This window comes from Dendrobates tinctorius, unplaced genomic scaffold (genome assembly GCF_039654945.1).
Source record: "Dendrobates tinctorius isolate UK_male_01 unplaced genomic scaffold, ASM3965494v1 ptg000104l, whole genome shotgun sequence".
In the NCBI taxonomy this organism is placed as follows: Eukaryota; Metazoa; Chordata; class Amphibia; order Anura; family Dendrobatidae; genus Dendrobates; species Dendrobates tinctorius.
The window spans coordinates 14188248-14200361 of NW_027361772.1; the positions used below are offsets into that span (position 1 = coordinate 14188248).

The window sequence follows — 12114 nt, forward strand, 5'->3', positions numbered from 1 at the left end:
TCACCCAGACAATTTTGTGTTTTTCATGAAAACTCAAAATTAAAATTAATCAAATGAGTTGCCAAACAAATTTATAATCTAGTCCAGACATTGACAAGGTTCGAAAAGATTTTTATTTGAAATAATTATTTTCTCCTTCAAACTTTGCTTTCGTCAAAGAATGCTCCCTGTGCAGCAATTCCAGCGTTGCAGACCTTTGGCATTCTAGAAGTTAATTTGCTGAGGTAATCTGGAGAAATTTCACCCCATGCTTCCAGAAGCCCCTCCCACAAGTTGGGTTGGCTTGATGGCCACTTTTTGCGTACCGTACGGTCAAGCTGCTCCCACAACAGCTCAATGGGGTTGAGATCTGGTGACTGCGCTGGCCACTCCATTACAGATAGAATACCAGCTGCCTGCTTCTTCCCTAAATAGTTCTTGCATAATTTGGAGGTGTGCTTTGGGTCATTGTCCTGTTGTAGGATGAAATTGGCTCCAACCAAGCGATGTCCACAAGGAATGGCATGGCGTTGCAAAATGGAATGATAGCCTTCCTTATTCAAAATCCCTGTGACCTTGTACAAATCTCCCACTTTAGAAGCACCAAAGCAACCCCAGACCATCACATTACCTCCACCATGCTTGACAGATGGCATCAGGCACTCTTCCAGCAGCTGTTCAGTTCTGCATCTCGCAAATGTTCTTCTGTGTGATCCAAACACCTCAAACTTGGATGCGTCTGTCCATAACACTTTTTATCAATCTTCCTCTGTTCAATATCTGTGTTCTTTTGCCCATATTAATCTCTTCCTTTTATTAGCCAGTCTCAGATATGGCTTTTTCTTTGTCACTCTGCCCTGAAGGCCAGCATCCCGGAGTCGCCTCTTCACTGTAGATGTTGACACTGGCGTGTTGCATGTACTATTCAATGAAGCTGCCAGTAGAGGACCTGTGAGGCGTCAATTTCACAAACTGCAGATTCTATTGTGCTTGTCTTGTTGCTCATTTGTGCAGCGGGGCCTTCCACTTCTCTTTCTACTCTGGTTAGAGCCTATTTGTGCTCTTCTCTGAAGGGAGTGGTACACACCGTTGTAGGAAATTTTCAGTTTCTTGGCAATTTCACGCATGGAATAGCCTTCATTTCTAAGAACAAGAATTCACTGTCGAGTTTCATATGAAAGTTCTTTTTTTCTGGCCATTTTGAGAGTTTAATGGAACCAACAGGTGTAATGCTTCAGATTCTCAACTAGCTCAAAGGAAGGTCAGGTTTATAGCTTTTCTAATCAGCCAAACTGTTTTCAGCTGTGCTAACATACTTGCACAAGGGTTTTCAAGGGTATTCTAACCATCCATTAGCCTTCTTACACAGTTAGCAAACACAAAGTACCATAAGAACACTGGAGTGATGGTTGTTGGAAATGGGCCTCTATACTCCTATGAAGTTATTGAATTACAAACCAAACGTTTGCAGCTAGAATAGTCATTTACCATATCAACAATGTATAGTGTATTTCTGAATCATTTAATGTTGGCTTCATTGGAAAAAGCTGCTTTGCTTTCAAAAATAAGGAAATTTCTAAGTGACCCTAAACTTTTGAGCAGTAGTGTATCTGCAACCCGATATCTTATTCCAGAGAAAACCATGTTTTTCTTAATATGTAAATGAGCCGTTAAGATCTATGGGCCGGACATAGATCTCCCTGAGAATCTGCCTCCAAGGCTTATTGTAAATGAAAGGGGCATTACCAGTGTGAGACATGTAATGATTGACAGTCTGTTCTTTTGATCTACATGACACACACTGGTAATGCCACCTTTCATTTATAATAATCTATAAAGGCAGATTCTCAGTTTCTGAAATGTCAGATGCCAGATTAATCTTTGCCTCGTATACTTTGTAAAAAAAAAAAAAAAATTCAAGATGATTTCAATTAAATTTTGTATATAGTTGGCCACGTTTATGGCGTAGATTTGGTCACATTTTGTCATATGTTTGTAATTTTTAGAATTTTGAAATTGTCCAAATTAGGTAAAATGTAAAGCGCTTCAATGTTCCTGAAATTTTGAGAAAAAGCCAATGAATGCGATTGTCTTGTCTCAGCCCTCAGGAAATGTAACTAACCAAGGCCAAATGTAGACATTTATCACAACTTAGTTTTTTTTCCCAATTCTCTCTTTACTGCTGTCTCTAATTTTGTGAAATATCCCCTTATTTCATTTTTTTTTTTTTTTTTTTTTTTTTTCCGTTGAAAAGTTGAGATTTTTAATTTCATTGCTCAGATTTTGCCGGTTTCCTCCACCTGCAACTTTGCATGGTCTCCCTCCATCCTCCGCCTAAGTCCTTTTGGCCCCTATGATCACTTACATCTTTGCATTCAGACAAGGTCTGGCTTTTATGTCTGGCTTTTATATTTTTTTTTCCCTTCTGTTTGACTTCTAACATTTGCCCTCTTTTGTCTTAGCCTTGATTCTTTTGAAAACCCCCCCCCTTTCATTTCTTTCTTTTCTTATACCCTTTTAGGCCCCAACTCGTCAAACAGTTTGTGCCAGAAAACTCAGATGAAAGAATTGCAAAATTTTTGTGCTACACAATTTTGGTGTCATCTGTACTTTTTCGGCGACGGGGTAAGGTCAGGCATAGCACTGCCTGACATAATACGTGATAATTCGCACCACAAAGTGGCAGAAAACTCCTGTCTGACAAATGGCAGCTGAAAGATGCACCAAATCCATTAAAAGGGTCATGGCTCTTACTGAATTTGACTCCTCTTACCCCAGCGTTGTCTCCATGGTTCAAAACTCGAGACTTGCTCAACTGGTACCTTTTTAGACGGGAATGACTGAAGCAGTTTACAAAGGACTCGGATCCCTCACCAAATTGTCCACGGAACCCTATAATCAGTAGAACCACAGGGCTTCCACATGTTACACATGTGATTTGTTGCATTTTCTGCTTTCATTTGCTCTTCCTAGTGTTGAAATGTAACTTAACTACCAGTCTATATTTTATGTGCTACATTACTAGAACAGGTGCCAAGTTGGGTGCACCTACTCAACCGATAATTGCTCTTAAGGCCACCATGCACATTCGGAGTGGTCAATTACCGGTAATTTATATGGAGGACTTGCATCAGATGATTTCTAGAAAATAAGGATCGGCCATTGGGAATTAAAACACTTAATCCTTTTGTTCTCCAGGTAGAGGTTCTGACATTGGCTAAAGTCCCCCAAACACTTTCGATAAGTGTTGTTAATTCTTCCTGCAGGTATCTCTCGCCTGACGATCCACTCACTTTGCCGAGTGCTCCTGTGTTCTCTATGAGCGAGCCGCTGGCAGACATCTCTGCCAGTGGCTTATCTCTCAGAAAGCAAAAGGATTGTCAGTCTGAATTCAGACATTCTGGATCCTTACCGCTCTGACATTTGTCGGGTGAGTAGGGGACACCTCCATACACATTAGATTTCCTGCCTAATCTGTAGATATCGGCTTTCGGTTGGCCGACATTAGTCTGGGTACTTTTACGTCCTACTTCCCATAGAGACAACCCTTTGTTAGGTCCAGTGTACTCCCGATGGCCGTCAAAAGTATTTGGCCACTGATAGGGGCGAATACATAAAAATCTACTTTAAATTTGTATCTTGTGCTTTTTTTTTTGGCAACCAAGCTTTTTTTTTGGTTTCCCTTTTAGATTGTTGTAATGGAAATTGATGTGATTTTTTTTTTTTTTAAGGGAAATCTGTCAGTAAGATCAACCCCACTCCCATAACCACATATATGGCATGTAGGTCTTTGAAATGTAAAGCCAGTGGCACCTTTTATATCTTCTATTTGTTGCTGCATTCCCGAGTAATTATATTCATATTCAGGTAAATGATACATTACGTGTTCAGAGCATTTCTCAAGTATCTGCCTCCTGAGGTTGTCGCCCCACCTAGCACTGTCCTCTTTGGCCTGATTTCTTTGCCTGGTGCCTGACATCACATGGTCATTGAAGCTAAAGAGCCTGGTTCTGGATGAAGAAATAAAAACTTGTTTCTCGGGTGCTTCTGTCACTCCTAGTGCACTTGACATTTTGTTTGCATCTGAAAGAAAATGCAAATTAGTCAGGAATGCAGCAACACATAGAAGATGTAAAAGGGGTAGATAGGTTTGCATTTCAAAGACTTCAATGCAGTTGAAGGCTGGGGGGAGTGATCTTACTAACAGATTCCCTTTAAGACACTGTATGGATAGTGTCTTGCTCAGGACTACCCTGATTTTAATAAAAGCTGTGTAATGCTTTATTTGCCCTCTAGGAGCGCTGTGAAGATATTGAACACTTGATGTTGGACTCTTTACCTGGTTACTGATGAAAATCCAAACAGTGTGATACCCTGTATGTAATCTAATCATGGCCGAAGGACATGGTGGTTCAAAGCTCTGATAATCCCTTTTAAATTTTCTGCATATGTTTTTAGATGGATGAAAAACTTGAATGCAGTTCTGCCTTATATTTATCTCGTCAACTTTGTGTCACACATGAGCGCACCTAAACGTGTTCACACCTATACCTCTTGCTTCTAGCTTTCATCTCGTTGACTCCTTTTACAACATCACTTACTCATCACCTCATTTTATTTTTTTGTGTCTTTCTTTTTATTTTTGTGTGTTTTATGTGATAAAAATGCAATAAAAATGCAAATATGTGAATTTTGGGATTTTTTTTTTTTTTAAGAACATTAAACAAAATAGAAATGTAAAACCCATAAAGAATCAACACCTAACTTTCCCACAAAATTTGGTAACATTATTTACTTTTTACCTTCGTGTCGTGTGGCGCAAATGTTGATTGTGTTGACAGTCTGTATTACTGGCGGCTTGTTCTGCCAGTAAGCGGGCCGCGGTGTTGGATGTCTCTCGTGTAGTAAGATTTTTGTTTTGCTTGTGCTGGAGGCCAGTCCTAAAAGCACAACCCCGTGTCAGAAAACCCCTATAGATAGAGTAACGCCACCCCTGCCTAATAGGATCACAATAGGCTTGACGCAGCCTTTGTCCCGTCTCGATGCTAGGTATGTGTCTAAGGTTTCAGGTTAACACAAACCACAAAACGAAACCCCACCCGTAATTTTTGTATCCCCGTAAATAATCTGAGGAGGTGTAACATTCCCACGGTTCCCCACCCGAAAACAAAACAGAGACATTATTACTGTATTGTCCCATTAACCCTGTCCCAGCACGACTGCTGCCGTTTTATTAGTGCTGACAAACTGCTTTAAAATAGATTGGTTGTCATTATTTTGGGTGTGATGTGGTTTATATAGTAAATTTTTTATTTTACTGGCTGCCGATTTTGTAGGTCACAACTTAAGGACTTGATGAAACTTGTTGTTTTAATCTCTTAAACGTCATCATCACCCCCATCCCCCACCACCATCATCGGGGGGGGGGGGTCCTAATTTTCAGCTAGCTCCATCAGTCCTTTACTGCAACACATCTCTTCATACTCAGTAATGCTTGGCCGAGTGCTCCTCGGATCTCTCCCGATTCCCTCATGCTCAGTAATGTTCGGCCTAGTGCTCCTCGGATCTCTCCCGATTCCCTCATGCTCAGTAATGTTCGGCCTAGTGCTCCTCGGATCTCTCCCGATTCCCTCATGCTCAGTAATGTTCGGCCTAGTGCTCCTCGGATCTCTCCCGATTCCCTCATGCTCAGTAATGTTCGGCCTAGTGCTCCTCGGATCTCTCCCGATTCCCTCATGCTCAGTAATGTTCGGCCTAGTGCTCCTCGGATCTCTCCCGATTCCCTCATGCTCAGTAATGTTCGGCCTAGTGCTCCTCGGATCTCTCCCGATTCCCTCATGCTCAGTAATGTTCGGCCTAGTGCTCCTCGGATCTCTCCCGATTCCCTCATGCTCAGTAATGTTCGGCCTAGTGCTCCTCGGATCTCTCCCGATTCCCTCATGCTCAGTAATGTTCGGCCTAGTGCTCCTCGGATCTCTCCCGATTCCCTCATGCTCAGTAATGTTCGGCCTAGTGCTCCTCGGATCTCTCCCGATTCCCTCATGCTCGGCCGAGTGCTCCTCGGATCTCTCCCGACTCCCGCAACCTCAGTAATGCTCGGCTGAGCTCTCCAGAGATCTTAACCGACTCGCCCATAGTCTGTAATGCTCGGCTGAGTGCTCCTCGGATCTTTTCCGACTCCCTCATACTCAGTAATGCTCAGCCGAATACTCCTTGGATCTCTCCTGACTGCCCCCAACCTCAGTAATGCTTGGCCGAGCTCTCCGCAGATCTTTCCTGACTTGCCCATACTCAGTAATGCTTGGCCGAGTGTTCCGTGGATCTCTCAAAACTCCCCCATACTATGTAACTCTCAGCCGATCGCTCCAGTGTTCTCTATGTAGGAGCTTTTACCAGACTCCTCTGGACACTGTTTATTTCCTGGAGAACAAAAGGATCAGTCATGATGTTGGCCGGATCCTTCTCTCCCCCAACGTCATCTGTCTGGGGAGAGTTGGGAGATGCAAATGCATTACTGTTGGTCGATCCTGCCAGGTTCAATTTGTAAAGCCCCCCCTCCCAATACATATTAGGGTACACCACATGTTACCACTGCTCCCCTCAGACTGGGAACATGGTAACCTCATTCTTGGATCAGTGGAGGCTTCACCAGTAGGACCCCAAGTGATCAGGTGTTGATCACTTCTGTGCACAGGTGACAATGGTCCATTTTGGGGAAAGCCCTTTTGTCCTTTTAGGATTATTGCTGCTTTCCATCCTCTATGGTTACACATACATTTTTGGATATTCTCCAGATTAGTCACCCAGTCGCGATGTCTGAACACTGTCTACTGATGCTTGGGCAGAACGTGTCATAATGATGGAGATGTGGACAAATTTGTCTTCGCAGACCCATTATTACAGCTATGTGCACAGAGAGGGTTGTATGTGGAGTTTTTTTTTTTTTTTGGAAAAGGAACTGAGCTTAGATCCTACTCCAAATCTCAACACTCTTCAACTTCAACCTGGAGTTTCTCTTCCAAAAACTACCAAAAATTAAATGCTGCAGCCGATCTGCGGTCGCTGATTGGCTGCAGCGGCCAAGTCACGTTGTTGCTGAGAAAAGCATCAAGAACTGCACCACTGTGGGAGGTGATTATTGATTTGCTTTTTTTTTTATATGGGGCGCTAAAGTGACTTGGCGAGGGGTTGTCCATTAGTGGACTGTTTATTTTTAAATTCTATAATTGTCTGTCTCCAGTCACCACTAGAGGGAGCTTTTTTGAATAGTTATATTGAATGCCATGGCAAAACAGAGTGCAGTAAGCGCCCCCTAGTGGTGCCTGCTGGAAGTCTTTGTATTTTAATGATCGTAATCGTGACCACTGCCGTTTGGATATGTTAATACAGAAGAGTTTATTGCAGAATTTTGCATGTTTTTTTTTTTTTTTCTCGTGGGGAGGGTGCAATGAAGTATTTTGGCAGCTGAATGCCTCCAGTTTAGATATGCTGATCACCACATTAGGGCCAGTGTGACCGCCAATTTTTAGCATGCCCGATTGGTTTCAGTCACAACGCTAGTTGTTGTTGTCTATTGAGAATAATTACATTTGATCATTGAAATGTGTGTAAAATCCACATTTGTGTCTCATTAAAGACAGTTTTATTTTGTCAGATTGGTTTTTTTTATACATGTTCCCAATCCCCCCCCCCACCCCCCCCCAAAAAAAAGGAAAAAAGGTACACTTTCTTCTTCTTTTTTTTTTTTTTTTTTTTTTTGTGTGATAAATATTTTCTGGCTCGTGCTCGATACTTAGTTTATTGGTGTTTTCTTTTTTTTTCTCTGAAGTTATTTTCTGTTTTTCCCAGGTGTCCAGTGTCCTGATATCTACAGACCCTGTCAAAATGGAGCTAAATGTACGATTTATTCTAATGGAGAAGCCTCCTGCATGTAAGTAGACCGTTTTAGGCATGAAGAATCCAAATCTGAGTAGTCGGACATCACGTCAACTATGAAGCTTATGAGGCCCTGCTTTGGGGCCCAACATGACGGCGTTAATGAGCTGCAATACTGGACAGTGGTACATGAGGATATTTGTAGTATAATGGCAGGTAGAGGGTGACAGACCCCGCACTGCGTGTGGAGGGCAGGTAGAAGGTGACAGATCCCCCACACTGCGTGTGGAGGGCAGGTGGAGGGTGACAGAACCCCCGCACTGCAGGTGGAGGGTGACAGACCCCGCACTGCATGTGGAGGGCAGGTAGAGAGTGACAGAACCCCCGCACTGCAGGTGGAGGGTGACAGACCCCGCACTGCATGTGGAGGGCAGGTAGAGAGTGACAGAACCCCCGCACTGCAGGTGGAGGGTGACAGACCCCGCACTGCATGTGGAGGGCAGGTAGAGAGTGACAGAACCCCTGCACTGCAGGTGGAGGGTGACAGACCCCGCACTGCATGTGGAGGGCAGGTAGAGAGTGACAGAACCCCCGCACTGCAGGTGGAGGGTGACAGACCCCGCACTGCATGTGGAGGGCAGGTAGAGGGTGACAGAACCCCCGCACTGCAGGTGGAGGGTGACAGACCCCGCACTGCATGTGGAGGGCAGGTAGAGGGTGACAGAACCCCCGCACTGCAGGTGGAGGGTGACAGAACCCCCGCACTGCAGGTGGAGGGTGACAGAACCCCCGCACTGCGTGTGGAGGGTGACAGACCCCGCACTGCGTGTGGAGGGTGACGGACCCCGCACTGCGTGTGGAGGGTGACGGACCCCGCACTGCGTGTGGAGGGCGACGGACCCCGCACTGCGTGTGGAGGGCGACGGACCCCGCACTGCGTGTGGAGGGCGACGGACCCCGCACTGCGTGTGGAGGGCGACGGACCCCGCACTGCGTGTGGAGGGCGACGGACCCCGCACTGCTTGTGGAGGGCAGGAAGAGGAGGGCAGGTAGAGGGTGACAGATCCCTCACTGGATGTGGAGGGCAGGTAGAGGGTGACAGACCCCGCACTGCGTGTGGAGGGCAGGTAGAGGGTGACAGATCCCCTGCACTGCATGTGGAGGGTGACAGACCCTGCATTGCATGTGGAGGGCAGGTAGAGGGTGACAGATTCCCCCCCCCCCCCTGCAATACTGGAAAGTGGTACATGAGGATATTTGTAGTATAATGGCAGGTAGAGGGTGACAGACCCCGCACTGCGTGTGGAGGGCAGGTAGAAGGTGACAGATCCCCCGCACTGCGTGTGGAGGGCAGGTGGAGGGTGACAGAACCCCCGCACTGCAGGTGGAGGGTGACAGACCCCGCACTGCGTGTGGAGGGCAGGTAGAGGGTGACAGATCCCCCGCACTGCAGGTGGAGGGTGACAGACCCCGCACTGCGTGTGGAGGGCAGGTAGAGGGTGACAGATCCCCTGCACTGCATGTGGAGGGTGACAGACCCCCGCACTGCGTGTGGAGGGCAGGTAGAAGGTGACAGATCCCCCGCACTGCGTGTGGAGGGCAGGTGGAGGGTGACAGATCCCCTGCACTGCATGTGGAGGGTGACAGACCCCCGCACTGCGTGTGGAGGGCAGGTAGAGTTCCTTTTTTTTAAAAAAAAAAAACAAAACTTTTTTTCCCCTCCTGTAAAAATAGCCTTTACTTGGGGACAAGACATGGGCAGATATGCTTTGGACACAAAGCACGGAAAGAGGATTTGTTCAGGGTCAGGGTGTCAGCATTTCCCCCTGTAGTGGGGGAGGATAAGTATATAGTCAGGCCTGGGGTGGTAAGTTAGAGATCCATTATATAAGCTGGACCCCTAAAAAAAAAAAAATATGCTGTAACTTTTGCTGTAACCTGCTGCTCATGTCTCATACTGTTATGGCTTCTCCCAGGTCTACGTCTGGGCATGTCATATATTTAGTATTTTGTGTATACCTTGGCCTTCCTTCCTCAGCCAGTTAGTGAGAATAGTTGCTATGGGCAGGTAGTCCAGTCTGTGGTTTCTATGAGCAACTGTCCATTTTAGCTTTGATTAAAAAGACTCCAGAATTGTCCTTGTTGTGTGTGACATGTAACCGTGGTGTGTGAGGAGGATGGCGGTAGACTGTGTGCTCATGATGTGTGTGGTCGGAGCTGGCAGTATACTATAGAGCAGTGTCTGAGGAGGACGCTGGGTGTAGTAGTCAGTGCCCAGCATGTTGGGTGTAAACTGTATGTATGATTTAGTTGTGTGTGACAGTGATATAGTGAGTACATGGTGTATAGCGATGTATGATCCTGGCAGTATACGGTGTATACATACTAGAGTAGTATATGGGGAGGGTACCTGGCAGTATGCTGTATATAACATGTATATGGGGAGGGTACCTGGCAGTATGCTGTATATAACGTGTATATGGGGAGGAGACCTGGCACTATGCTGTATATAACATGTATATGGGGAGGGTACCTGGCAGTATGCTGTATATAACGTGTATATGGGGAGGGTACCTGGCAGTATGCTGTATATAACGTGTATATGGGGAGGGTACCTGGCAGTATGCTGTATATAACGTGTATATGGGGAGGAGACCTGGCAGTATGCTGTATATAACATGTATATGGGGAGGAGACCTGGCACTATGCTGTATATAACATGTATATGGGGAGGAGACCTGGCACTATGCTGTATATAACATGTATATGGGGAGGAGACCTGGCACTATGCTGTATATAACATGTATATGGGGAGGGTACCTGGCAGTATGCTGTATATAACGTGTATATGGGGAGGAGACCTGGCACTATGCTGTATATAACATGTATATGGGGAGGAGACCTGGCAGTATGCTGTATATAACATGTATATGGGGAGGAGACCTGGCAGTATGCTGTATATAACATGTATATGGGGAGGGTACCTGGCAGTATGCTGTATATAACATGTATATGGGGAGGGTACCTGGCAGTATGCTGTATATAACGTGTATATGGGGAGGGTACCTGGCAGTATGCTGTATATAACGTGTATATGGGGAGGAGACCTGGCAGTATGCTGTATATAACATGTATATGGGGAGGAGACCTGGCACTATGCTGTATATAACATGTATATGGGGAGGAGACCTGGCACTATGCTGTATATAACATGTATATGGGGAGGAGACCTGGCACTATGCTGTATATAACGTGTATATGGGGAGGAGACCTGGCACTATGCTGTATATAACATGTATATGGGGAGGAGACCTGGCACTATGCTGTATATAACATGTATATGGGGAGGGGACCTGGCAGTATGCTGTATATAACGTGTATATGGGGAGGATACCTGGCAGTATGCTGTATATAACATGTATATGGGGAGGATACCTGGCAGTATGCTGTATATAACATGTATATGGGGAGGATACCTGGCAGTATGCTGTATATAACGTGTATATGGGGAGGGTACCTGGCAGTATGCTGTATATAACGTGTATATGGGGAGGGTACCTGGCAGTATGCTGTATATAACGTGTATATGGGGAGGATACCTGGCAGTATGCTGTATATAATGTGTATATGGGGAGGGTACCTGGCAGTATGCTGTATATAACGTGTATATGGGGAGGGTACCTGGCAGTATGCTGTATATAACGTGTATATGGGGAGGATACCTGGCAGTATGCTGTATATAACGTGTATATGGGGAGGATACCTGGCAGTATGCTGTATATAACATGTATATGGGGAGGATACCTGGCAGTATGCTGTATATAACGTGTATATGGGGAGGATACCTGGCAGTATGCTGTATATAATGTGTATATGGGGAGGGTACCTGGCAGTATGCTGTATATAACGTGTATATGGGGAGGATACCTGGCAGTATGCTGTATATAACGTGTATATGGGGAGGATACCTGGCAGTATGCTGTATATAACGTGTATATGGGGAGGATACCTGGCAGTATGCTGTATATAACGTGTATATGGGGAGGATACCTGGCAGTATGCTGTATATAACGTGTATATGGGGAGGATACCTGGCAGTATGCTGTATATAACGTGTATATGGGGAGGATACCTGGCAGTATGCTGTATATAACGTGTATATGGGGAGGATACCTGGCAGTATGCTGTATATAACGTGTATATGGGGAGGATACCTGGCAGTATGCTGTATATAACGTGTATATGGGGAGGATACCTGGC

The 12114-nt window shown here is 45.4% G+C and overlaps 1 protein-coding gene across 1 annotated transcript in view; it reads left to right on the forward strand.

Annotated features, from left to right (window-relative positions):
• NOTCH3 (notch receptor 3) overlaps nt 1-12114 on the forward strand; it is an 86536-nt gene that overhangs the window by 32729 nt on the left and 41693 nt on the right. The window contains exon 2 of the mRNA XM_073588789.1: nt 7828-7909. Coding sequence (XP_073444890.1) covers nt 7828-7909 — 82 coding nt within the window. The remainder of the gene's footprint in view (nt 1-7827; nt 7910-12114) is intronic.